Below are 25,837 nucleotides of genomic sequence, written 5' to 3'. Positions count from 1 at the left end.
CAATTTTGAGCCAGGTGTGGTGGCGCACACCTTTAATCCCAGCACTCGGCGGGCAGAGGCAGGCGGATCGCTGTGAGTTCGAGGCCAGCCTGGTCTACAAAGCGAGTCCAGGACAGCTAAGGCTACACAGAGAAGCCCTGTCTCGAAAAACAAAACAAAGAAAACAAAACAAAACCAAAAAAAAAAAGTAATTTTGAAATTCACAGGAAGTACAAGAGACCCTGAATAGCCAAATTAAATCTAAGCAAAAAGAACAGTGCTGGAGGCATCCCATACTTTGGTTGGATTTTCATCGGTTTCTCTATGGTGAGGAAACCTGCTACAATTTCATCGAATAGACTTTCTAAGCATTTAGTATTTATCTCAGCTCCTTCTATCTCATAGATCTCCAGACTTGGTTTCTGATCTTTTCTCAGACTCATGCTTATGTTTCTTTTGCCTTTTTGATGTTTGAATCTAGTATTTGATCACCCATTTCTGTCTCGGTTTAGTTTCTATTGCTGAGATATAAAGACTATGACAAAAAAACAAACAAACAAACAAAAAAACCAACCAAACAAACAAACAAAAAAACAAGTTAGGGAGAAAAGGTTTATTTCATCTTACATTTCTAGGTAACAGCCTATTACTGAGGCGTTCGAGGCAGGAACTAAGGCAGAAGCTATAGTACAATGCTGCTTACTGGCTTTCTACTCGAGGCTTGCTCAGCCTGCTGTCATATATAGCCCAGGACCACCTGTCTGGCACCACCCCCCCAGTGGGAGGGGCTTCCACATCATCCACTAACCCAGAAAATTCTCCATAGACTTGATCATAGATCTGATGCATTTATTTATTTATTTATGTAAGTTTTTTCAAGACAGGGTTTCTCTGTGTAGCCCTGGCTGTCCTGGCCACTGCCACCCAGCTTTGATGTGCACATTTAAAAACTGAAGCCCAACTAAGAAAACTGTTCCCCAGCCCTACCTGGCACTTGGGAGGCCGAGGTAGGCGGGATCTTTGTGAGTTCCAAGCCAGCCTGGTCTACAAAATGAGTTGAGGCCAGCCAGGACTACAAGAGAAACCCTGTCTTGAAAAAAAAGAAAAAAGAAAAGAAAAGGAAGGAAGGAAAGAAAGAAAAGAAAGGAAGGAAGGAAAAGAAAGAACGGAAGGAAGAAAGAAGGAAAAGAAACCTGTCCCAGATGGCTCTAGCTTGTGTCAGTCCATCCACAATCTAAGCAGTCCATAGTCCTTTCTGATTTTTTTTTTTTCTTCTGCTTCGTTGAGTCTGCTGGCGATGCGTTCTTGTATGTTCAGGATTTTATTCACCGAGTTTCTTACTTCCAGTATTGCTGACTTTCATGCATGTTGCTAATTTTCTCATCAATTTATTTTTTATTTTTATGTATTTATTTATTTATTTTGCTGACTTTTCAGCCAGAAGTGGTGGCGCATGTCTTTAATCCCAGCATGCCTTTGGGAGGTAGAGGCAGGTGGATCTCTATGAGTTCAAGGACAGCCTGATCTACAAAGTGAGTTCTAGGACAGCCAGGGCTACACACAGAGAAACCCTGTCAAAAACCAAACCAAACCCAAACCCAAACCCAAACCCAAACCAAAAAAAAAAAAAAAAAAAAAAAAAAAGAAAGAAAGAAAAAGAAAGAAAGAAAATCACTGACTTCCTTAGCAGGTCAGGTCTTACATTGAATTTACATCTTTGTTTCTTCTTGCCAGGCAAATCTACATTCCCACTACTTTACCTGTTTCAGCCATCTCTGTGACCTCCTGGAGGAGTCCTGTTGCCCTGCTGGTCCATGTTTCCTGTTTCTGTGTTGTTATTTGTAACCTGTTGGTTCGGACCTCTTTTTCACTCATTACGTCTTTAGATCGTTTCTTGATTAACCATCCCAAACACTGAAACCCCCACCCCCACCACTACATCTCAGCGTGGAGGAGACGATCTGTCCCCAACAACTGCGTCCCTGGGGCTGAGTTTGCCTCACTTCTCTACATCACCCATCCCATCCCTCATCTTTCTCACATGCATTCACTTCCCTTATGGAATTCCAAATCTTTCCTCTGTTTGGAATAGACTATTCTTTTTTTCTTACTCTGACCCTTCATTGGCTCACACAGAAGCAGCCTCTAGTCTACACTGTTGTCTGAAAGCCCCACCTGAGTTCTGCTAATCTATGAACGTGGAAGGTCTTCCCTTCAGTGCCTTCTTCGGCGTTCATTTTCTTTTCTTTCTTTCTTTTCTTTTTTTTTTTTAAGATTAATTTATTATGTATACAATGTTTTGACTGCACGTACACCTGCAGGCCAGAAGAGGGCACCAGATCTCATTCTAGATGGTTGTGAGCCACCATGTGGTTGCTGGGAATTGAACTCAGGACCATCTCTCCAGTCCTCGGTGTTCATTTTCATCGCAGGGCGCTTTCTTCACCTTCTGGTTGGGTCGTGGTACCTCCTTCCTCTGTTTCTCCTGTCCTCCTCTTCTCCTCTTCCTTCCATTCTCCTTCCCTGTCTCTGGATTGCTTTCCTGAGTCTTTGCCTGATCATATCTGCTTTACAGAAACGCTACTTGTCTCTTGCTAAAAGCGCTCGTCAGCTCTAAGAGTTTCCTGGCTTTCCTGTGTGCAGTCTTTGCTCTTCCTTCCCTCGCCAAGAGCTCACGCACTCTCTTGATTTAGGCCTGGTGGGAGCGAAGCCCACTCACACACGATTTTAAAGGAAATGTTTTCCATTATTTTTCCTTCAGAATGATGTTAGCTACCTGTTGTTGCACACAGCCTTTACTACGGTCAGGGATGAACCTTCTGGTCCTAGTTTGTTCAGAACTTTTGTCATGCAGAGATGTTGAGTTTTTCAAAGTCCCTTTTCTGCATCATGAGATAGTCACGGTTTTTGCCCTTGATATTTGTGTGTGTTGTACCATGCTTGCATATCTGAAATGAAAGCAACTTGACCATGGCGTATGATCTTTTTAATGTGTTGTTGGATTTGGCGTCCAACTATTTTATTGATAATGTTGCATCTATGTTCATCAGAGAAATTATATTTTCTTGTTGAGTCCTTATCCTGTTTTTATATTAGAGTAATATTGGTTAGATAGAATTGGGTTAAGAAATTTTATGGACTGTTTTATGGACTAGCTTGAAAATTATTGGTGTTATATCTTCAGAAGTATAGAACAAAGCATGAGATCCATTCAGCCCTGACTTTTCTTTGTTGGAAACTGTTGTTGAGTCAATCTTATTGCTCATTATAGATCAGTTTATCTGTATCTTATTCTTTAAACATTGGTAGGCCATAAATGTCTGTAAATTTATTTATTTCTTATAAAATTTCCAATTTGTAAAAGATATTTTGAAAAATATTCCCCAATGATTCTCTTGATGATGTCATATCTATTATAATATACTCCATTTGCACTTTATTTTCCAAGACAGAGTTTCTCTGTGTTGCCCTAGCCATCCTAGAACTCACTCTGTAACCAGGCTGGCCTTGAACTCACAGAGATCCACTTGCCTCTGCTTCCCAAGTGCTGGGATTAAAGGCATGCCCACCATGCCCAGAACATTTTACTTTCTTTTGATTAGTTAGTTAAGGTCTTTTCAGCACCCCCCACCTCTTTTTCTTTTAAGATTTATTTATGTATTATGTATACAGTGTTCTGCCTGCATGTACACATGCAGGCCAGAAGAGGGCATCAGATCATATTATAGATGGTTGTGAGCTACCCATGTGGTTGCTGGGAATTGAACTCAGGACCTCTGGAAGAGCAATCAGTGCTCTTAACCTCTGAGCCATCTCTCCAGCTCCCCTTTTTTTCTTTTTAAGGGCCAACTTGTCTCACTGACCCATTTTTGTTTTAGCCTGTTTCATTAATCCACCTTAGTCTTTATTTCTTCACATCTACTAATTTTGTGTTTACCTTACTTCTGTTTTTCTAAGACCCAATGGATAAATTTTAAGACATGCATGGCTGCCAATATTGAAACAAGAAGATATTAATAACCCAAAAAGCAAATCTATGATGAGCAGGAAGATTGGGTTATCTGAGACCTAGTCTTTTAATGTAGTACTCAGTTATAAGTTACCCTCTTAGAACTATTCTCAATGTTCTGGGGAGTGGTGTTTTATTTTCACTTGGTTTTAGGACATTTCTATTTCTTCCCTGATTCTTTCCTCTGACCCACTCATTATTCAAAAGTCTCGTGTTCAGTCTCCAGGTTTATATAGCGTGCTGTTCTGTTAATTTCCAGTGCTAGTCTACTATAATCATTATGGTCTGATAAGAGGCAAGGAGTTCTTTCTTCTTAGTTTTTTGTATTTGTTAATGCTTTCTCCTTACAACACATGGTCTATTTTAGAGAAAACTCCATGGACTGGCAAAGAAAATAGGTTTGGGATGAGTATTCTACAGATGTCTCTCCAACTCATTTGACCTATGGTGCAGTTTAACTCTGAAGTGTCTTTTGACTTCTTAAATCTGGCTTGATTACATATAAAGTCCAAACACATGCACATAAACATGTGTGTGTGTGTATGTGTGTGTGTATAAACACATACGTAGTGGGATTATTTTAAAAAAAATTTTTTTTGAGGCAGATTCTTGTTTTGCAGACAGACTGGAGCTTTGTAACCTGGCCTGGCCTTGAAATCATGATAAATCTGGACTTATTGGTCCCTTTTTTGCCCAATACTGCTTATGAAACTAGGTGCATTAATGCTTCATATGTACATATTTATAATTATTATATCTTCTGGATGGATTGTTTCCTTTATTAATATGTGACGATTTCCTTTAGTCTTCCTAGTTTTGGTTTGAAACATGCTTTGTCACGCTTCACACTGCTATGCTCAGATTCCACTAGTTTGGGGAGAGCTCTCTTGCATCTTTTCATCTTCACTCCATGAATACCGTTGCCTTTGAGGGTTCTTTTTTGTTTTGCTTTGGTTTTGGTTTTGGTTTGGTTTCTCTGTGTAGCCTTCCTGTCCTGGACTTGCTTCGTAGACCAGGTTGGCCTCGAAATCATAGAGATCCACCTGCCTCTGCCTCGCCAAGTGCTGGGATTAAAGGTGTGCATCACCACTGCCCAGCTAACCATTGAGGTTTCTTGAAGCCTGCAATCATGTTTAATCCATTCAGCCAGTCTCCATCTTGAGACTGTATACATACCCCTATGTATCTTTCTTAAAGCAACAGTAAAGTCACATTACAAAAGGAGGCAAGGGCTGGAGAGATGTCTCAGAAGTTAAAAGCGACTGGCTGCTCTTTCAAAGGTCCTGAGTTCAATTGTGAACAACCTCATGGTGGCTCATAACCATCTATAGTGAGATCTGGTGCCCTCTTCTGGCCTTTAGGTGTACATGCAGGCAAAACGTTGTATCCATAGAAACAAAAGGAGGCAAGACAATCTGACTCACAAAAGGTGAATTTTAAAGCCACTGTCTGATAATTTACCACTATAAATTGACGTTGTAGGAGAGACTGGTGGTTAACTAAATCCCTGTGGAGTCAAAGACAGCAGGGCAGGCCCAGGCCAGAGCTCAGACGCCTGACTCGGTGACTCAGATTTCATTGCCCGGACTCATCTGGAGGATCACAGAGTAAACGCCTATGTCTTGCTTACCTTTTCTCAGGAAAACCAAGCGAAGAGCACATGATTGAGATGGAGAACATGAAATCCTTGGTTCATAAGCTATTTACAGTCTTCCATTTAGAAGAGTTTCAGAAAAAACAAGAGCGCCATCTACTGGCCAAGATTGACCAACTGCAGGAACAGCTGCGGCCCTTGGAGCAGGTGGGGCGCCGCTTGCCAATGGTTCGGGGAAGTTAGACCTTTTATTAGCGAGCTCCTGTCACATGAGCACTGGGGTGTTTTGTATATGCTCATTTTCTCTTTTAATCCGAAAAATGAACTGTGAGCTGACCTTCGTCGTTTTGAGATGCTCGCACCAGGCAACTGAGGTGTGCAGCTAGCATGTGGCTCATCATCTGACTCCAGAGTTAATGAAAGCTGACTGTGAAATGGGGGCATTGTAGACTGCGTCAGCACAAATCTCACTTATGCCTAAGAGCACTGTGGGTGACAAGTTAGCAACGGCTTCCTCATAACATCCGTGCTTATTTCCTTTCTCCAAATTATGGAGGAAAAAAAAAAAACCCTGATTATTTTGGGGGTAGGGGTAGGTAGTCTGTTTTAAGGGGCAAATTTACATTCTTCAAACTGTAATTCCACTTATAATAAAAAAAAATGGGTAGCTAATCTTTGTCTATGAACAGAAAGTTTCTAGAAATGTAGTAACTTTCCAGGAGCACTGGAAGAATGGTAGAGAAGCACTTTGTTGGGTTTGGTTTTCTGGATTATTTGCCCATATTTTGCTTTTCAAGAAATGATATTCTGGGTATGGTGGTGGCTGCCTTTACCCCGCACGTGGGAGGCAGAGGAAGGCAGACCTCTATGAACTCAAAACCAGCCAGGTCTGCAGGGAAGTTCCAGGGAAGGCAGCTCCATCCACATAGAGCACTGTGCCTCATGTCACAGAACAGAAGGGAGCTCTAGAGACCCACCTGGGCACACACTACCTGTGAGATAATTCACAGAAGAGGACTTTAAAAAAAAACAGCCCGTGACTTCAGTTGCGCTTCAGAACGGGCTTGTAGGCTTCTAAGTGCAAACCTTCTATGGTCTGTAGTCGGCTTTGCTTCCTTTCCTTTTCTCCTTCCTTCCATCTTTCTTTTCTTTTTGGGTTTTTCGAGACAGAGTTTCTCTGTGTAGCCGTGGCTGTCCTGGACTCGCTGTGTAGACCAGGCTGGCCTTGAACTCACAGCAATCCACGTGCCTCCATCTTTCTTTCTGGCTTTGTCTCTCAACAGGGTCTCTCTATGTAGTCCTGGAACTCTGTGTTTACCAGGCTGGCTATATAAAGTTATATTTATAACTTTAAAAAATATTAATGAACTGATCGGGAAATGAGCAGCTAATACATACTTCATAAATCTTATTTTTCTACATACCAGATCTCGTCAAAGTTATGCAAAGTGTTCACTGGTTCGATTGTTTCTCATTGCTTTTGTTTTCTCCGTCAGCTGGCAAACTTGTAAGCGGAATGGTTTTCCCTTCCTCCAGGTCAAAGCTAACATAGAAGCTCGGTCAGAAGCCAAAACCAGCGGCCTCCTGTGGGCCGGCTTAGCTCTGCTCTCTGCTCAGGGTGGGGCACTGGCCTGGCTTACCTGGTGGGTGTACTCCTGGGATATCATGGAGCCAGTTACGTTCTTCCTTACGTTTGCAAATTCCATGGTCTTTTTTGCATACTTCATCATAACTCGGCAGGTGAGTGGTCATGACACCCCGCCCCCTCCCCAAAAGACCCTTTCACAGGGCTTGCTAAGACAACCGGAAATATCAGATTCTTACATTATGATTCATAACAGCAGCAAAATTATAGTTATGAAAGTAGCAATGAAAATAATTTTACAGTTGGGGGATCACCGCAACATGAGCTGCAGCATTTGGAAGGCTAAGAACCACTGGGCTGAAGAATTCCTCATCCAAGTCAAGCGGTGTCTTTTTTTTTGTTTTTGTTTTTGTTTTGTTAAGATTTATTTATTTATTATTTTTACAGTATTCTGCCTACATGCATGCCTGCACGTCAGCAGAGGGCACCAGATCTCATTATAGATGGTTGTGAGCCACCATGTAGTTGCTGGGAATTGAACTCAGGACCTTTGGAAGAGAAGGCAGTGCTCTTAACCTCTGAGCCATCTCTCCAGCCCGTCAAGCAGTGTCTTGGTCAGGGTTACTACTGCTGGGATGAAACACCATGATCAAAAGCACCTTGGGGAGAAAAGGGTTTTTTTTTTTTGGGGGGGGGGGCTTACATATCTAAGCCCAGACCTCTGATGGAAGCCAAGGTGGAGGCTACCAACTGGGCAGGAACCTGGAGGCAGAGGCTGGTGTGGAGGCCACGGAGGCGTGCTGCTTACTGGCTTGCTCAGTCTGCTTTCTTACTACTAACTAACCTAGGGGTGGCACTGCCTACAATGGAGCCTGTGACATGTTGACATAAAACTAGGCAGCACAAGCAGCAAGCATTTTCCTGAGGTTTCTGAAGTTGGTTGTTTTTCCACAAAGTTGGATGGAGGCTTTATAGCATCAAAAAACTTTAATTCCTACAGATGACAGTATAAGCGCATGAACTCCTCCACTGATGTAAACACTGCATTCCTGTTCTGTGTGTCCCCATTAATCCTTGACACTGAACTTGTACTGCAAAAGTTAGTTTTACCCACTAACTAGCTTTGTCTCAGGGTTGCTTTGGCAAATCTTTCCACTTTTCTCTTTAGTGCGTACATTTTCTTGTCCCAGTTTGCCTGCCTGTAAGAGGGGCGGCTGCTCTCAGCTCCCATGCATGCCCTACTTCCGTGGGCGCTCTGCTCTGACAGCCACTGTGTAGACGCTCACATCCCTTCATCTCCCCGCTTTGCCTTGGCGTTGCTGAGTCAGTATCTTCACCCAAACTGCAGCGTCCCCTCTCTCCTGTAGAACTACACGTACTCCTCGCTGCGGAGCAGGCAGTTTCTCCAGTTCTTCCACAAGAAGTCACAGCAGCAGTGTTTTGACGTGGAGCAATACAACAAGTTAAAAGAGGACCTTGCTGAGGTATCTTACAGCAAGCACGTTTCCAAGTGGGGTTTGTTTGGGAGACAGAGAAATTTTTTATGTTTTCTTTAGCAGAAGTTTGGGAATATATATATATATATATATATATATATATATGTTATATATATTATATATAATATATATATTAATATGAACTGGGGCAGAGCGGGAATGCTGTAAGGGATTATCTGGTAGTTTCTTTTCAGAGTACCAGGGAGGGGTTAAATGAAACCATAAACTCATTTTTTAAGAAGAATTCACAGTTGGGTGCAGTAGTGCATGCCTGCAATCCCAGCACTTGGGAGGCAGAGGCAGGCAGATCTCTGTGAGTTTGAGGCCAGCCTTGTCTACAAAGTGAGTCCAGGACAGCCAGGGCTGTCTCAGAAAGGGAAAGAAAAATAAAATAAAATAAAAAGGATTCATAAAGCTGGGCACAGTGGCAAATACCTTTGATGTATTCCAACACCTGGGAGGCGGGCAGATGTTTGTGAGCTCAAGGCCAAGTTGGTCTGCATGTCCAGTTTCAGGAAAGGCAGACTCTGTCTCAAAAGAAACAAACAACTAAACAAACAAAAACATAGCACAAAAGATTCAAATAAGGCATTTGCCCCAGTAATTTAAATGCTTTCTTGTCCTAAGGAGATGTTAAATTTGTACAATTCCTCTTAAATCGCCATGATGATTTTCCTTATTTTTCTCTGATCTCAAACTTTCCTTCCTCCCTCTCATGACAGGCTACAGAATCCCTGGAGAACGTGCGCCACTCCCTCCATTTGCGAACGCAGCGGGAGGAACTCAGCGGGAATAATTAAGCTTACATTTTTTTAAACACCAGTAGGCGATGTGCCGATTTTCTAACTTACCAACTGGACATTTTTAAGGTCAGGTTCATTCCCGTTTGACAGCTTCAGATACTGTTTGGTTAATAAATCTGTGTGAAATGGAAATGCTCTCTGACATTCTCCCTCGAGGTGGTTTGTGGCTCTGTGCGGATGGCAGTTTCAAATGGCCTGTGTGCCCTGGCAAAGGTGCCACAACGCCAGCCCCTCCCCAGCTGGCTCCTCACGGGAGCGAAATGGTCAGCGAAAAAAAGGTTAGCGTGTTGACATTCATTCACTTTGGTTCTCAGGCTTTTAGACTCACCTTGTTGTTAACTTGAACTTTTATTTTATTTCATGAGACAGGGCTTCACACTGTGGCTCAAGCTGCCTCGTATGGTAAGCAATCCTCCTGGCTCAGTTTCTTGGGTGCCGTGTAATTACCAGCCACAGTGCCCAGGCTTTGTTTTTTTGTTTCTTTTTTTTTTTTTAATGCAGCAGTTGTATTCCCATTACATTTCCTCTAAGGTATAAATGCCCCCACTAGCTCTATTGGCACCTGTTCTATTCCAAAGCAAGGCATCCAAGGTATTGCTTTTATACCAGCAACGTGTTCCTGTTCTCAAAGTCCCGGTATAACCAGCAACTTATTAACATAAAATTATTTTCAAAATGTGTCTGATTAATAAGAATTGAACCTAAAAGTAAAAACTAATCATACTGTTAATGAAACAGTCTGCTGAGAATGTCAGACTTTCAAGTTTAAGTTACTGTAGAATTACTTTTTGGTACATGTTTTGCCTATAGTGACCAGGAGTCGCACTGCATGTTGGACTGTGTGGCTGGGTGTCACTGCACGTGTGCCTACAGTGGTTCTATGTACCTAGGGTGGCTAGGTGTTACTATGCATGTGCCTTCATAGTGGTTGCATGTTGCTGCATACTATGTTTCATCCTCAGAGTGCCATTAAACAGTTTTTTAAGGTTTACTTTTTCCAAAATGGGTATTAAATCCATACACAAAATACCTGGATTATAGGTAAATAAACAAATACACAACCAAGTAAAATAGGCCCACTATAAATTATATAAGTATATGAATTAGAAATTTTTAATAACATGAGTTTTAGATATTTTATTAGGTGAAAATGATCTCATTCATCTTTAAAAACATTATACAATAAACTTGTATAAGTAGTGTCATAAAATGTAAGGCACACTAGCTGGCATTTTGAGTAATCTTGTGGTTTACTAAAAATGTAATAAATGCTAGGAGACATTTATGCATAGTAATTTCCTGAGGATTTCTTTTAGCCCTTTCACCATATCCAGCATGATTGAAAAATAACAAGTACAAAGCATCACTTTTCTTCAACTTCAAAACATTTAACATTGATAGGCCAAAGGCTTCATCCAACTGACCATTGTATAAAAGGGAAATGTGTGTGAAATAAAATATATGCACACAAGATGGATGACCCTACTTAGTAGACTTGGGACTGAAATGCAGCTTTTTGGTCAGCATTGAGGCAAAGCAGGGAACCTGTTTCTTGCCAATTGCCCCTGGGTCTTTGCAGAAGTCCACGCGGCGCTGAGAGACCTTCCGGTTCACCAGCGTGAGCAGCTCCGTGAACTCTAGGGAGCTGCCGTACCTGGCCAGCATCTCACACAAATCCTGGATGTACCAGGAGCCGTTCACGGTTTCTCGGTGAGAGTAATACCCTAAAACAAGATGGAGGGGAAGGTGCTTCAAGGTCACTGGAGGACACTTTTATGATTAATTCAGTTACAGAAACGAAAGCTCTCGAAAGTCCTTGGGGAAGAATAAGATGTGCTCCTCAAGTGTGGTTACGGCCTTTTCTATCGCTTTAATCTCAGGATTAGGAAAACAAACTGATTGTAATGGTTTTACATACAAAGGATTAATGAACTTTCCTCCACTTTCTAAAAAAGAAAACTAGCACTGAATAATACTCGATGGTTTTTGGAGGCCAGAGATCAAACAAAACTGTTCAGTTCAAAAGCCAAGAACTTAGCAAAATGTTTTCAACAGGGCTTCCCACAAATAGATCAGAACGGCCCTGTTACTCTATCACCCAGTGACAGCAAGCTGGTGCTGTTGTTGTTATGTGATTATAGAACGTATATACACGTATATACGTATATAAGTGCATACATACATATACACAACAATGACGTTGTCATTCTGTAAGGTATATTTACATTTCACTTATCAATCAGAAAGGATTCCTTCAATGTGACTAGGTCTGCGCCTTTTTAATACAGCACCGTGACTTAACTGGGAAAGACCACTCCAACTCAAAGGTGACCCAGACTTTAGCCAAAAGGACAGGTCACAACAGGCTTCTGTGCGCCGTCTACCCACTCACCTTCTGCCACGGAGTAACACATGAGGAAGTCCGCCCCCGCAGGCAGTGTATACACGGAGGCAGCGTCCACCTGTGTGACGTTGTCCGGCTTGTCTGTCTGATGGTCCACCACATCCAGCGGGACCACGGGCACGTCATGCTGATTGCCCCGGCAGGCCTACGAGAGAGGAAAAGAAAGGCACTCTCTCTGCCTGCCGCGAGACTGTGTCATTCAGCAAACCTCCCGTTAGTCACAGGGACAACGCAAGGCTAGCAGCTGCTCTCCCAGTAACATCTCCTCCTAGACACGGTCTACAAAACCCGGTCCCCATCCATCCCCCAAATAAACACCAAAATATGCCAAATGGCATATCCTTCTTTTTAAAAACCATCATCCTTACCAAATGTTTTTTTTTATTCATTCAGTCAGGGACTGGTTTCCAAATGATGTTCTGACTGTCTCATTGTGGTCACAAATTGTGACAATCTGTGTCAAAACAGCATTGGCTGGCTCAAGAGGCCTTGCCTTCTGTTTTCACTATAAATGCTTCAATGTTTAAAAATCATGTGTCTACATGTATGCCTGCGGGTGTGTCTTGTGCACATGTGAGTGCAGGTGCCCCGGGGTTCGAAAGAGGGTACTAGGTTCCTTGGAGCAGGGACAGGAACGCAGACCTCTGCGAGAGCAGCAGTATATGCCATCAGTCCCTGAGCCAACCCTCCAGCCCTGAACGCTCTCTCTCTCTCTCTCTCTCTCTCTCTCTCTCTCCAGTTTTTGTTCCCAATTTAAAAGTGAATTCTAAATTTCTATCTATTAATCCTGATTTAGAAGCTCGCATTAAATGTTTTTATTTTCTGGTCCGAGGGCCTCATGGTGGCTAGACAGCTGCTCTGCCATTGAGGTAAACTCTACTCTTCAGTGCTACAAGCTAAATTGTGCTCCACCCTCAAATTCACAGAGTCAAAGTCTCTAACACCAAATTCCTCACACCCCCCAAACCTGTTTTTTTCTTTCTAAGACTATTTGGCAGCTTGAGGAAGTGTAAAGGGATGAGGCTGGCGAGCCTCCTCCTCCATCACTTCCACTGGCTAGCACACACTCCATATAAAACAGACCCAAGCCCAGGGTAGCCAGATCCTGTGCCGTCAACGTCTTCAGTTCCAGCCGTGCCTCCTCCATACCCAGCCCAGCCACACAGCTGCGTACCAGCGATTATCTGTCTCATCAAATATTAATCAAAACATTTTTTGGGGGGTGGGGTTGATTTTTTTTGAGATAGGATTTCTCTGTGTAGCACTGGCTGGCCTAGAAGGCACTCTGTAGACCAGGCTGGCTGGCCCTAAAACTCACAAATGTGGGGATCAAAAGTGTGTGCCATCCACTATCCAGCTCAAAGCACTCTTATAATAAAGAAATCTCAATTTTACTTGACCAAGATCCACAAAGAACCTTTCCAACTGTTGGAGGAACTTATTTTAGAGACTGCCTTTTTAACCTTTATAATCAACGTCCTGAATTTTATATCTGAGATAACAGAAAGGGCAGTCTTACCTGAATAATAAATATCTTCGGTTTTCCAACCAGGCTCTGACACTTGTCTCCTTTGAACAAGCCAGTCAATGTCTGAATTTCAATTTTGGCATCATATGCATAAATGTGGTTGCCTTCCCCATGGCTCAGGAAGACACACAGGAAGCAATCGGCATCTACGTGGCTTGAGGTCGACACTAGGCACGCAGAGGTGAAAATAAGAGCTTGTTAGCCACATGCAGAACTTCCAGCAACAGGCACTACAACAAAAATACACTTGCAAAATGGCAGGAGAGGGGCATGCCTTAATAAATACAACCTTCCTATAATAGCACACATCTTTAGACCCTTTTCTTTTTTAATATTGGATCTCGTTCTGGAGTCAGGCTGACCATAAACTGTGTCTTTGCCCTAAACTCTTTTCTTTTTAAAATTTAGTTGTTTGAGATAGGGACTGACATTGTAGCCCATGAAGGCTGGCCTGAAATATTCAGGAATCTTCCACCCTCAGCCTCCTGGTAGTGAGATTACAGTTATGACGTACCATGGCTGGCTTAAAAAGAAAAAACAATTATTAAAACTTGAAGCAATTTCGTTAAAGAGATTAGTTTTTCTTAAGAACAGAAAAGTGGAGAAATACATGGGGAGGCTCCTTTAAGATCCAAGCTACTTAAAGATACAGCAACAAAATCATTATAGACCAACATCCCGAGGACCACGGGCACAGAAATCCCCAGTAAAATGCTTGCAAGCAGAATTTAATGACACATTAAAAGAAACCACACACACCGTGATCAAGTTAGCTTAATTGCAGGATTATAATGGTGGTTCATCATATGCAAATTAGTGACTATAATACAGCATATAAATAGGCTCAAAGGCAGAAGTGTGTTATCATCTTGAGAGGTGCAGAAACGTGACAAGGACAGCATCCTCTCCTGATGGGAGCCCCGAGGAAAGCAGGAACAGAAGGAACACAGCACCACCACCCAGGCTGTACACGACAGACCTGCAGCAACTCTGTACTAACAGAGGAAAAGCAAAGCATTTCCTGGAAGGACAAACGAATGCACGCTCCCTCGCTTTTACACAACGTGCTGCGTTAAGTGCAGTATGGCAAGAGGAAGAAATGAAAGAGATACAAATGGGAAAGGCACAAGCAAATGGCTCCTGTTCGTGGATGGCAAGGTCCCATATTTAAAAGATGGTTGGAGAGGAGGCTCAGCAGGTAAGGCCGCACAGGCTGTTCTAGGTTCAGTTCTCAGCACCCACGTGACGTGGCAGCTCACAACCATCTGTTACTTTAGACTTTAATGCTCTCTTTTGGCCTCTGAAGGCACCAGAAACCTGACTTACATGCAGGCAAAACACTCATGCACAGAAGATTTTAAAAATCAAATAAAAAGCACCAAGCACTCCACCAGGAGATCTAGATCTGACAAACATTTTCAGAAAAAAACAGCAGGGATACAAAGACCAGAAGCTTCCTTGGATGCTATTACACACTGAGAAAGAAAAAAAGAGGGTGTGGGGGTGTGGGGAGGGAGGAAGGGAGAACAGAAGAGAACAGAACAGAACAGAACAGAACACTGCTCAACATAGCATTCCAAAAGAAACAGCCACTAGGGAGGTGCAAGACCTCCTTGGTGAAACATGCAAAGGCCTCCACGCCCAGGGATTGATGACACTAGGCAATGGCTACAATACAAAAGAGCTATCCATGGGGTCTCAGGATAACTTTTCACAGAATTAGAAAAGATCCAAATGGAATGCTGAAGCACAAAGGGACCCCTGATGGCAAAGGCAATCCTGAGCAAATACAACAGAGCTGGGGTTAGCGCCACAGTGACTTCAAGCTGCAGTGCAGAAGTAGTAACAGAACCGGCATGACGCCAGACGAGAGACATCGACCAATCGGACCGAGGACCCAGGAATGAACCCGCACAGCTCCAGACGCCTAACTTTTGACAAATGTATCAAAATATACAGGAGAGAAAAGAGGAAGACAATCTCTTGAACAAACTACTGGGAAAACTGGACACCCACAAGGAGAAGTGACTTCAAGATCTGAAACTACTCTTAAACACTTCAAGATAGAGGCATCAGCAGAGTGCTGAGATGGGTCACAGGTAAAGGTGCTCGTGGCCAAACCTGGAGAAATCCCAGAATCCACACGGTAGATGAACACTCCCTCCCGAAGCTGTGCCCTGAAATCCACATGGGTGCTGCTGTGCCATGCATACAGGCTCACACATGCGCACACAAAACAATAAATGTATGATATAGGCATAGGCAAAGACTTTCTGAAAATGACTCCAATAGCTCAGGAAATACTTCCAAGAATTAACAAATGGGATCACTTGAAATTAAATGAACTTCACAGCAAAAGACACAATGACCAGAGTGAGGACGAAGCCTGCGGGACAGGTGGAGGTCTTTTTCTGGCTACACATCTGAAGGGATGAGGCTAGTATCTAGACTATATAAAGAATGATGAAAAAACTCTACTAGAAAACCAAATAATCCAATCAGAAACTGATGTAACAAAGGGATGTTTCTCAAAATATGAAGAACCAAGCCAGGTGGTGGCGCACGCCTTTAATTCCAGCACTTGGGAGGCAGAGGCAGGTGGATCTCGGAGAGTTTAAGGCCAGCCTTGTCTACATAGGGAATTCCAGGACAACATGAGTTGCTAGCTCATCCAGCGCTGCTCAGAATAGCAGCCCATGGAATCCGCTTGGAACCTTGCTTTATGCAGTGACTATATGGTAATTTACAAGTTCTTTTAAAAGACCCCGTGACTTTGGCAATATAGTTAAAGATGCTTTCAATGAGCAGACTTCCCTACCACAGACTGAACCGATCTAGAAAACAGCCACTCACCAGCTGCCCCTGTGGCTGCCCCCCTGAGCCACGCCCAACTCTCAGAGCTTCCTGGAGAGCTGAGACCAGGTGTCCTCCAAAGCTTATGAGCAAAGCAAGACACTTAGTAAGCAGGCAGTTTCAGTTATAATTATTTAATTAGAAGAAAGCCCGGAGAAAGTGCTAAAGGATCATGCAAATAGCAATGACAGCCCACCGGGAACTGGTTTGACTCTAAGCTGCACTGTAACTAGAACACCTGCTGCGTAGTGAGGCAACAGCGTAAAGACACAAGTTTATCAGCACCATGAGACAACGAACTAGGTAAGAGCGAGTAAGCAAGCCCACTCAAAAGGGCCAGCTCGGAAGAACTTGCATTTCAGATGTCCACATCAACAGGTCATTTCCTTCAACACTGGAGTGATAATGTGTAACCGGAGGCATGCCAATATAGACTTTGCTGGATGAGTGTAAATACAGAGGCAAAGCCAACATGGATAACCCGCTGGAAATTAGGAACTTTTTTTCCCTTTCCTTTCCTTTTCTTTTCCTTCGCTTTCCCTCTCCCTCCCTCCACCCTCTCTCCCATCCCCCCCTTCTCTGCCCAGTGTTACTACTTGCTCCTGTCGTCAGACAGCACATAGTATCCATCCCATCAGAGACCTTAAGTAGAAGACAACCTACCCTCGTTAATTTGCAGCAGTAGCTCCTGTGCTTTGAGATCGTTGAAGCATCTCACTTCAAAGCCTAGTTCTGAAAACCTGGTGACACGGTACACTCAGAATTAGCTTGTGAGCAGTTCCAGGCTGTCCCACTGCCCTTAATTTCTGAGGAATTCCATGTGTGTTTTTATGACATATAAAAAACAATGGTAATTCTCCTTGATCCCCAGCCCTACAAAAGGGCTTAACAGGGACAATGGAAATCCAATGACAACTATTACCATCTACTGCGCATCTGTCAGTGATAATCAAGAGACCAGGGTGAGGAAGACAGCTCTGGCAAGCTCTTGGGGGTGTGTGTGTGGGGGGGAGATTCAGGTTTTTTTTTTTGGATGGCAGGGGGGGGGGTGGGACTTGTGAATTCTAAGCACATGCCGGGTCCAAGTGAGGCTCTTAATCTGCCATCAGCACTAAATTATGATTAGTTATCACCTAAATGTATATCATCACAACAGAGAAAACTACCTTCGAGTCAGGTTGTCCCTATCTGCGCTGGTGCCCCGCCTGTCTGGGAGTGTCAAGTGCCAGAAGAATCTCTCGTGATTGAAGATGAGGGCGATCCCTCTCCTCTTATGGTCCATCTTGTACTGTTCTGCCGGGTCAAACACCTCCCTGCTAAAAAAAAAAAAAAAAAAAAAAAAACAGACAAAAAAACCCCACAAATAAACAAACAAACAAGCAAAAACTCACATTAAATCATGTTAAATAATAACCCACGTGCAGACGGGAGTCTGCTGCTTCTTTAAGGCTGGGCACTGGGAGACCATCAGTGAAGAAAGGTTAAGTGTTAGAAAGCAACACCGTGTCACCCTCAAGCCCCATCCCAGGCCCGCTGCCACGATACTTCCTCCTGGTCGCTAAGGTCCAGTGATGGCGCAGCAGGGGAGCACCCAGGCCCAGAGCCAAGCTCTAGTACTAAACCCACACCTTACCCAATATTTTATCATTTGAACGTCACTCCAGTTCCCCTGACAACAAGGAGTAGCCTCTAACCCGGTGGTTCTCAACCTTCCTAAGGCTGCGTGCGACCCTTTAATACAGTCCCTCATGCCGTGGTGACCCTCAACCATAACGTGCTACTTCAAAACTATAATTTTGCTAATGTTATGATTCGTAGGTGACCCCTGGGAAAGGGTCAGTTGACTCTCAAAGGAGTCGTGACCCACAGGTTGAGAACCACTGCTCAGCTCCCCAAATGCTGAACCTAACAACTGCATTGTTCTCATGTGACCAAGAAGGGAAAAGGGTGTGTTCTTACCTTTTGTAGAAACCATCTGTTTCTGTCATGGTTTACTTCCACCTATTAGGGAAACAAAGTTATTTGTTAATTTAATTTTATTTTCTTGAGACAAGATTTCATTATGTATCTCTGGAGGCCCTGGAACCCTGTGTAAACCTGGCTGGCCTCGAACCCACAGAGCTCACCTGCCTTTGCCTCCTGAGGGCTGGGATTAAAAGTGTGCGCCACCACGTCTCACTCGTTTCTTTTATTTTTAACTAAAATACAGCAGACGTCCCCCGCCCCTCAGACCGCCCCACCCCCATCCCTAAGACTCCTGGAAATGAAGGAAACTATCTGATCAGTAGATCAGAGACAACAGCACAGTGTTGCTCTTGCCTTCAAAAATCACAAAAATCCTAAGCAGACGTGGAGAAAACATTATCCAAACACATCTGCTTTGAGTGAAACAATTCTGTGGTTCCAGAGTTTGAGGGAAATTCAGCTGCTTTGTGGTGCATAAGAAATCCTTTTGCGAAGGGAGTAGGGGCTGAGTCATACAGGAGAACTGAATCCAGTCTGTGGTAGACAATGTTACCAGTACACTAACACGCTTAACTGGAGGAGGGCAGGGCCTGCAAAGCCTCAAATTTTAGTCTTTGGAATGGCTTCTCTCCACTGACAGCACTGGTAAGGAACCCCAGTGCTCACCACATACCACGCCCCCACAATCTTCCAAACAACCCTTCCCAGCATCCTTTCTACTCTGGGACGTGCTAGCTGACAGAACTTTCTGTGCTGAGGCAATGGCTCAGTGTATGCAATGCCCTGTGTTGGGTGCTAGCCCCCTTGGCTACTGAGATGTAGCAAGCACAACAGAGAAGCTCCATCTTTTCAATGAGGCGGGGGTCTCATTATGTTGTTCAGGAAGTCCTCACACTCTCGGCCCAATGCGCTGTTTCGCCTGGCTCAGCATCCAGGGTAGCACAGGCAAGAAGCGCGGGCCACCTGGCCCAGTTTCCGTACAGAAAGTGGAGCAACAAGCTTGTTTTCCGCTGGTTCATTAACAGATGAAAAGGGAGGAGATCGTTATGAACAAAGAGGAGCGCCAACGGGACACGTCTTTTGAGGCAGCATGGATTATTACCCTCTGTCCTTAAACAGTGTCCCTCCCTGGCATCTGACTGTTCCAACCTCATGCCACTAAAACAAAAAAACGCTACTTCCCTGGCAGTGAGAGGGGGTGGGGAAGTGGCCCAGGATCCCTTTAGCCTACTCCTCTTGGAGTTTGCTCAGACAGTTCCATTTATCAATGAGGAGTCCAGTAGGGCATTTCCTTGCCCAGGTGCTAATCGGGTTTCCTCAGTTTTAGGGTGTAGACTCCTGGGTCTGGGTTGTAACTGAGCCTTAAAGAGGCAGAATCTGGGAAGGGACTGGCAGTCTATCTGTCTTTGTAAGGAGGTAAATTTTTCTAAGAAGTTGAAGGGTCTGCAGAAGTTTCTTTACCTCAGCCTCCACTCTCCCAAGTTTTCCTTCAGGTAGCTGAGCTAGCCAGTGCTAGCACAGGAACCAGGTGACTCTCAGGTGGAAGGCAGCTGGTCTTGGAGAAGACAGCTGGTCACCTCCTTCAGCTTTGCCTCTACCCAATGCACTGCCTAAGGCAGCTCAAAGTCTACCCGAGAGCTGTGTGGCGAAATGCCAGTCACAGCCTGACTCGTCCCCATCCCCGAGGGTGGAAGCCCTGGAGACCAGCTCTGCTCTCCCTACTAACGGAGAAGCTCACATAGTTCCCTCACGCAGTCAGGGCAAACAGACTTAGCTTTAAGCTGCTGCTCAGGATGAACTATTCGTTTAGATAAGACATTCAGTTTCAAGGCTGTCAGATTCACAACCTCAGTAAGAATGTGTTTAAGCTTAACCTGGAATCTGTTAGTAAAGTTTTTAAACATATATTTATTTTGGGTATGCATGGAGGCTGGCAGGCACAGGCCACAGCCCTGTGGAGGTCAGGTGACAGCTTGCAGGAGTAGGCTTCCTCCTTCTATAATATGGTCCTGGGTCCTCAGGCTTAATGGCAAGTGTCTTCACCTGCTAAGCCATCTTGCCAGCCTCAAACAGGTTTTGTTGTTGTTTGATTATTTTGTTTTTGAGACAGGGTTTCTCTGTGTAACCTTAGTTATCCTGGATTCCCTTTGTAGACCAGGCTGGCCTCAAGCTCACAGAGACCCACAGACTGGCAGGCCAGAAGAGGACATCTGATCACATAATAGATGGTTGTGAACCACCATATGGTCGCTGGGAATTGAACTTCGGACTTTGGGAAGAACAGTCAATGCTCTTAACCGCTGAGCCATCTCTCCAGCTGGGCTCAGACAGTTTTAATTCAGACTTAAGCACAGGCATTAGGGGGGAGAGGAGGGATGCTTAGGAAAATTACAATAGACATCCAAGTTATCAGCCTCAGTTGGGGTTTCTGGTGTTTCAATGAAACACCATGACTGAAAGCCAAACTGGGGAAGAAAGGGTTTGTTTGGCTTACACTTTCATATCACTGTTCATCACCGAAGGAAGTCAAGACTGGAACTCAAACAGATCAGGAACTTGCAGGCAGGAGCTGATGCAGAGGCCATGGAAGGGTGCTGCTCACTGCCTTGCTCAGCCTGCTGTCTTATAGACCCCAGGACTACTAGCCCAGGGATGGCTCCACCCACAATGGCCTGGGCCCTCTCACATCAATCACTAATTAAGAAAATGTCCTACAGGCTTGCCTACAGCTTGACCTTATAGAGGCATTTTCTTCATTGAGGTTCCTTCCTCTCAGAAGACTTTGTGTCAAGTTGACATACAACTCCCAGTGCCAACATGGGTCTTGCCTTAGTTAGTGAGGGTTTTAAAGCAGTGTATCAGGCTGGCCTCCAATTTTCATTCCTTCTGACTCGGCCTTCTGAGTTACAGCAAAGCATCACAGGACCAGCAACCCCTCTCCCCTCCTTCCCCCCTCCCCCCAGATGTATCCAGGCTGGCCTGAACCCTGAGATTCTCCTACTTCAGCCTCTTGAGTAGCACAGAATAAGACACTCTATATGAGATTCAGAAAGTTGTAGTCACCTCAGAAGTTGTCATCACAAATGTGCAGACCAGTAACCCTGATTCTCGGCTTCTTCTCACTTCTCTTTTCCTGTTCCACCCCAACGCAGTAAGCAGTGCCTGCTAGTTCCTTAATTTGTGCAAAATCACTCGCTCCTTTTTCTCTTTATGGCAATTTGCAGATAAAGCTACCAGCCACTGTTCGTTGATTGCTTGACACTATAGATACTTTATCATACAGCTTCCAAAGCTCAAGAACACAGGCCATGGGCCGGGACTGCCTAAGGGCAGCTCTGAGAAATTGGAACTGAAAGCCAGGCGCTGGTGGACTGCAAAGTCTGTACAACCTGTCACTAGGGACATTCTACCGGCGGCCACTTTCCAAACTAGCCATCGCGAGAATCGACCTATTATCCCTGTCAGCCATCTATTTAATAACCTGTAAGAAGTTAACTCACCTTTCCCTGAACCCACAAATGGAAAGGGCATGGTGAGAGGACATAATGTAACCCTAACCCTGAGAGAAAAGGAATCAAAGAAAACGGAGAGGAGACTAGTGCAAACTCTTCCCTCCCCTTGACCCCTCCAACTCCCCCCCCCCCCCACCCCCCGTTACTCACCCTACACCACTCAATCCTAAACTGGAGATGGCTACTAGACCCTGTGTCCAACAGGTCCACTGCCCCTTGTAAGGAAGGTCACGGTGACTTTCACAGTTTGACTCTGGAGTAAGGACAGAGTTCTGAAAAAAAGGCCATCTCTGACCGACCATAAAGACCAATCAGGCTTGAATTTTCTAACTTTAACCAGTGCCGGTTTTGTTCGGCGTCAGGAAGCCTGTTCCTCCGCGAGCAGTAGCAGTTTATCATCCTGTGGAGAAAAGTTATTTGGGGCGAACCCGTGGCCAGACAGCAACAAGTTTGTTTGCTGCTGGGAGCTCTGGGGCGGACGTCTCCGCCCAGGTCCTGGGGTCTTAAGCCGGACTCCCACACCCCTGTGCCCTGAGCCCTGGACCGCCACTTCTCTACACTTTTCAGGCAGAAGCGATCAACAAAACAGGATTCAACTTGCAGAGCTAAGTTCTCTACCACACAGCGCAAGCGCCGCCCTTTTAAGTTTAAACAGCCGGAGGCTGCGGAACCGGAGGACAAAGGCGCTCTGCTAGGTTAGCCTGGGCAAACAACACAGCTACGTCCGCCGCCGAGCAAGCCTACAACTTCGGCCAGTCACCCCAGTTCTGGAGGCAGGGGAGAAGGCCAGCCGCCTAGTGCTGCCCCGCGCCCCACGCCCCACACCTGCACCGGTGCTCGCACTTACCTGCTGGCGAACTCCGGGTGTCCTAGCCCAGCGGCCTCAGCTTGCCAGACCCTGCTTCCTGCTAGACCCGCCCCGCCTCGTGCCCCGCCCCAGGATCCGCCTCCGTCTTCCCCAGATGCTCTAGCAACAGTCTCTGGGCCCGCCGTCACCCCGGCAACGCCAGGACGCCACTGCACCTTCCTCCGGCTCGGCGGAACTCACACTTTTGCGGGCAGGGGTGTGGAGACAGGCAAGGGACACTAATGCCCGCCACAGCCATGCTCGCAGGGGGGGGGGGGGGGGGGGAGGGAGGGTCGGGGGGCTGGGAGCAATTGGAGCAACTTCACGCCTGTCCAGGCTGGTGAACTCAGCGTTGCCGCCTTTGCCACTTCATCTAGTGTTCCTTTTAGTATGGAGAGTTTTGTTATGTTTTGTTTAAAAAAAAAAAAAAAACAGCCAGTTACTTTAGAGGGTAATTGTAATAAATTATTTTTAATGCTTTTTGTTTGGACGGGGGGGGGGAGGGGGCTTAGGACAAACAAACAAAGCTGCAGGCAACTCCTGGGCTGCCTTCCCAGTCTCCTTTCTTCCTTGTGGCTGAGGTCATGATGACCTTGATCCTCCTGCCTCCACACTCAGTGCTATGATAACTGTCTCGTGCCTCCATGCCCAGGATTCTTGCATGCTAGCCAAGCACTCTACCAATTCCTAATGTTTAAGTTTGGCTTTCAAAAGTAGAGGTGATTTGGCGGTGTATGCGGAAATTCTAAAGGTCTGTCTGTAGGTGATGGTGACCATGGCTTTTCCTGTGTCCTTGTTCACTGAATGCTGTGCCTGCCACCCATCATTTCAAAAGTACAGATGATTAAAAAGATTATGTTAAGGTGTTACCAGCTGGCTGAGGGGTCTTTTACTATACTATTTAATCATGTATATATGTGTAGGAAGTATGTATGCGAGTTGTGTGTGTGTGTGTGTGTGTGTGTGTGTGCGTGCGCGCGCGCGTGCACATATGTGAGGGCAGATTCACAGATGCATCCAGTCTCAGAGGGTCGGCTTAGTTCAGTTGTCTTAATAATCTCCTCTGTCACATAGCACCAAGCTCTTCCTCCAGTGGCAGTTGTCACAGAGTTAACCTTGTACTCAGAACTAACTACTCAGGGGAAAATGGGTGTAAGTTGGACTGCTAGCTTCTCTTGTTTGGTGAAAGCAGGTATAGCCTATTTTTATTTATTTTTACTTATTTTAGTCTCCTCAGTCCCCAGCCCAGCTGCCAATACCTAGCACAGAGCGAGGTTCAGGGTTTCAACATTTTGTATTCTCTCTCTCTCTCTCTCTCTCTCTCTCTCTCTCTCTCTCTCTCTCTCTCTCTCTGTTGTTTTTTGAGACAAGGTTTCTCTGTGTAGCCTTGGCTGTTCTGGACTCACTTTGTAGACCAGGCTGGCCTCGAACTCAGAGAGATCTGCGTGCCTCTGCCTCTCTAGTGCTGGGATCACAGACATGCGCCACTGCGCTGGCTAACATTTGTACTCATGACCGACTGGTTTGAATGATTTGTCCAACTCCCAGGACTGCCTGTGCTGTGGATATGTCCTCCACAACTGTCTGTGTCCTGACAGTGAACCTCTATCTCTCTATATAATCCAAGACCCCTGACTGGCTGACCTTCCACTTATTTGAAAGGAACAGATAAAAGGGATTGGTTTTCTTGCTAGGTACCTTATTATCTCAAAATGTCGGATTACTTTTCCGCTTTGGACACAGGATCTCCCTATATAGCTTGTGCTGGCCTTGCACTTGTGACTGTCCTGCCTCAGCCTCCCAAGTCCTAGGACTACAGAAAGGTACAACCACACCGGCTATACTATTGCCATGCTATTGTTTTACTTAGATCCACGTGTCGGTGCGCATGTGCACAGGCGTCCACAGAATCCAGAAGAGGGTGTGGGATCCTAGAGCAGGAGTTGCAGGTGGCTGTGAGCTGCCTGGCCAAGCCCTCTGAAAGAGCAGCAAGCATTTAACTTCTGAGGCATCTCTCCAGCGTCTGTTACTTTTATAGTCTAGGTAATAAAAGGGACTTTGTTATTTTGTGGTGTTTTATTTTAATTGTTTGCTTGTTTTGAGACAGGGTCTCCCTTTGTAGCTCAATGGGGCCTCAAACCCCAATCCTGCCTCAGTGTCCAGGGTGCTAGAGGCTTAAGATGCAAAGCACTTCTAGCTGCAATTAGTATTTTAAAGTAAGAATTCATCTGGCATTTAGTACATTTTGTATAGGTCAGCAGTCTATTCCTATAACAAATGCCTGAGATAAATCAACCTGAAAGAGGAAAAATACTTGCAAAATAAAGCTCAGTTTTAGGGGCTTCAGTCCATGTGCTGATTTGAATAGGAATGCCTCCTTCCCCCCAGACTCAATGTTTGAATGCTTGGCCTATAGGGACTGGCACTATGAGGAGGTGTGGCCTTTTTGGAGTAGGTGTGGTTGGAAGAAGTACATCACTGTGGGGGTGGGCTTTGAGGTCGCCTATGCTCAAGTTACAGCCAGTGTGGCACACAGTCTCCTTCTGCTTCCTGAGGGTCAAGCTTTGGAACTGTCTGCTCTTCTAGCACCATGTCTCCTTGCACACGGCCATGCTTGCTGCCATGAGGAGACTGGACTAAATCTCTGAAACTGTAAGCCAGCCCTAATTGAGTGCTTTCCTTTATAAGAGTTGCTGTGGTCATGGTGTCTCTACACAGCCATAGAACCCTAACTATAACAGTCCAGTTGAGTGGCCCATCACTCTGGGGGCCGAGGCAAAGCCATACGACATGGCAGAGTCTATGACAGAGAAGACTGCTCGCCTCATAGCCTCCAGAAAGCGGACAGGGTGGGAAGAGTGGCCCTAGTATCCTCTTCAAGCCCATCCCCCCCTGACAATGTCCTGGACTGGTGACTAAGCTTTCAACCCCTGGACCTTTGGGGACACTACAGATCCAAACATTATTAAAGATATAAAGTACTGAGAAGTAGCCACTTTCCTAATCACTGTGATAAAAGCACCCAAAAGAAGCAAGGGACTGGAGGATGGGTTTATGGTGGCCCTGGTTTGGGTGATACCCTGCATCCTTGCAGGAAGGCACTGAAGCAGAGGCAATTCCTATCTGTGAGCCGAAGGCATCTGTCTATAGCTCTAGCAGTCAGGAAGTAACTGACTGAGCCAGAAGCAGGCTTGGGCTAAGGTGCTACAGGCTTGGCCTGCAGGGAGTGACTCCCTTCCTCCAGTTATAGCGCTCAAACACC

At 45.1% G+C, this 25,837-nt stretch overlaps 2 protein-coding genes across 2 annotated transcripts in view; one reads left to right on the top strand and one right to left on the bottom strand.

Annotated features, from left to right (window-relative positions):
• Nucleotides 1-9,914, top strand: part of Mcub (mitochondrial calcium uniporter dominant negative subunit beta) — a 60,815-nt gene extending 50,901 nt beyond the window's left edge. The window contains exons 5-8 of the mRNA XM_051165754.1: nt 5,629-5,789; nt 7,119-7,322; nt 8,535-8,651; nt 9,386-9,914. Of these exons, the coding sequence (XP_051021711.1) occupies nt 5,629-5,789; nt 7,119-7,322; nt 8,535-8,651; nt 9,386-9,463 (560 nt within the window). The 3' untranslated portion in view covers nt 9,464-9,914. The remainder of the gene's footprint in view (nt 1-5,628; nt 5,790-7,118; nt 7,323-8,534; nt 8,652-9,385) is intronic.
• Nucleotides 9,915-10,629: 715 nt separating this feature from the next.
• Casp6 (caspase 6) lies at nt 10,630-22,834 on the bottom strand. The gene is made up of 7 exons (XM_051165436.1): nt 22,725-22,834; nt 22,024-22,128; nt 17,418-17,588; nt 16,915-16,991; nt 13,390-13,565; nt 11,859-12,015; nt 10,630-11,190 (listed from the first exon to the last, which is right to left on the bottom strand). The coding sequence occupies exons 1-7, from the start codon at nt 22,832-22,834 to the stop codon at nt 10,949-10,951; spliced, it is 1,038 nt and encodes a 345-aa protein (XP_051021393.1). The 3' UTR covers nt 10,630-10,948.
• Between the last annotated feature and the right edge of the window lie 3,003 nt (nt 22,835-25,837).

The sequence above is a fragment of the Acomys russatus genome, chromosome 23, assembly GCF_903995435.1.
Source record: "Acomys russatus chromosome 23, mAcoRus1.1, whole genome shotgun sequence".
In the NCBI taxonomy this organism is placed as follows: Eukaryota; Metazoa; Chordata; class Mammalia; order Rodentia; family Muridae; genus Acomys; species Acomys russatus.
The sequence above is the reverse complement of the archived record's forward strand: the minus strand, read 5'-3'. Positions and strand labels throughout refer to the sequence as shown.

Coding starts and splice junctions, on each gene's coding strand:
- Casp6 (XM_051165436.1), bottom strand. CDS start 22,834: ATGGCTGTGGCGGGCATTAGTGTCCCTTGCCTGTCTCCACACCCCTGC. Junction 16,992..17,417: donor AGGGACAACCTGACTCGAAG/GTAGTTTTCTCT, acceptor CCGTGTCACCAG/GTTTTCAGAACTAGGCTTTG. Junction 12,016..13,389: donor CGAAGATATTTATTATTCAG/GTAAGACTGCCC, acceptor CCTCTCTCGTAG/GCCTGCCGGGGCAATCAGCA.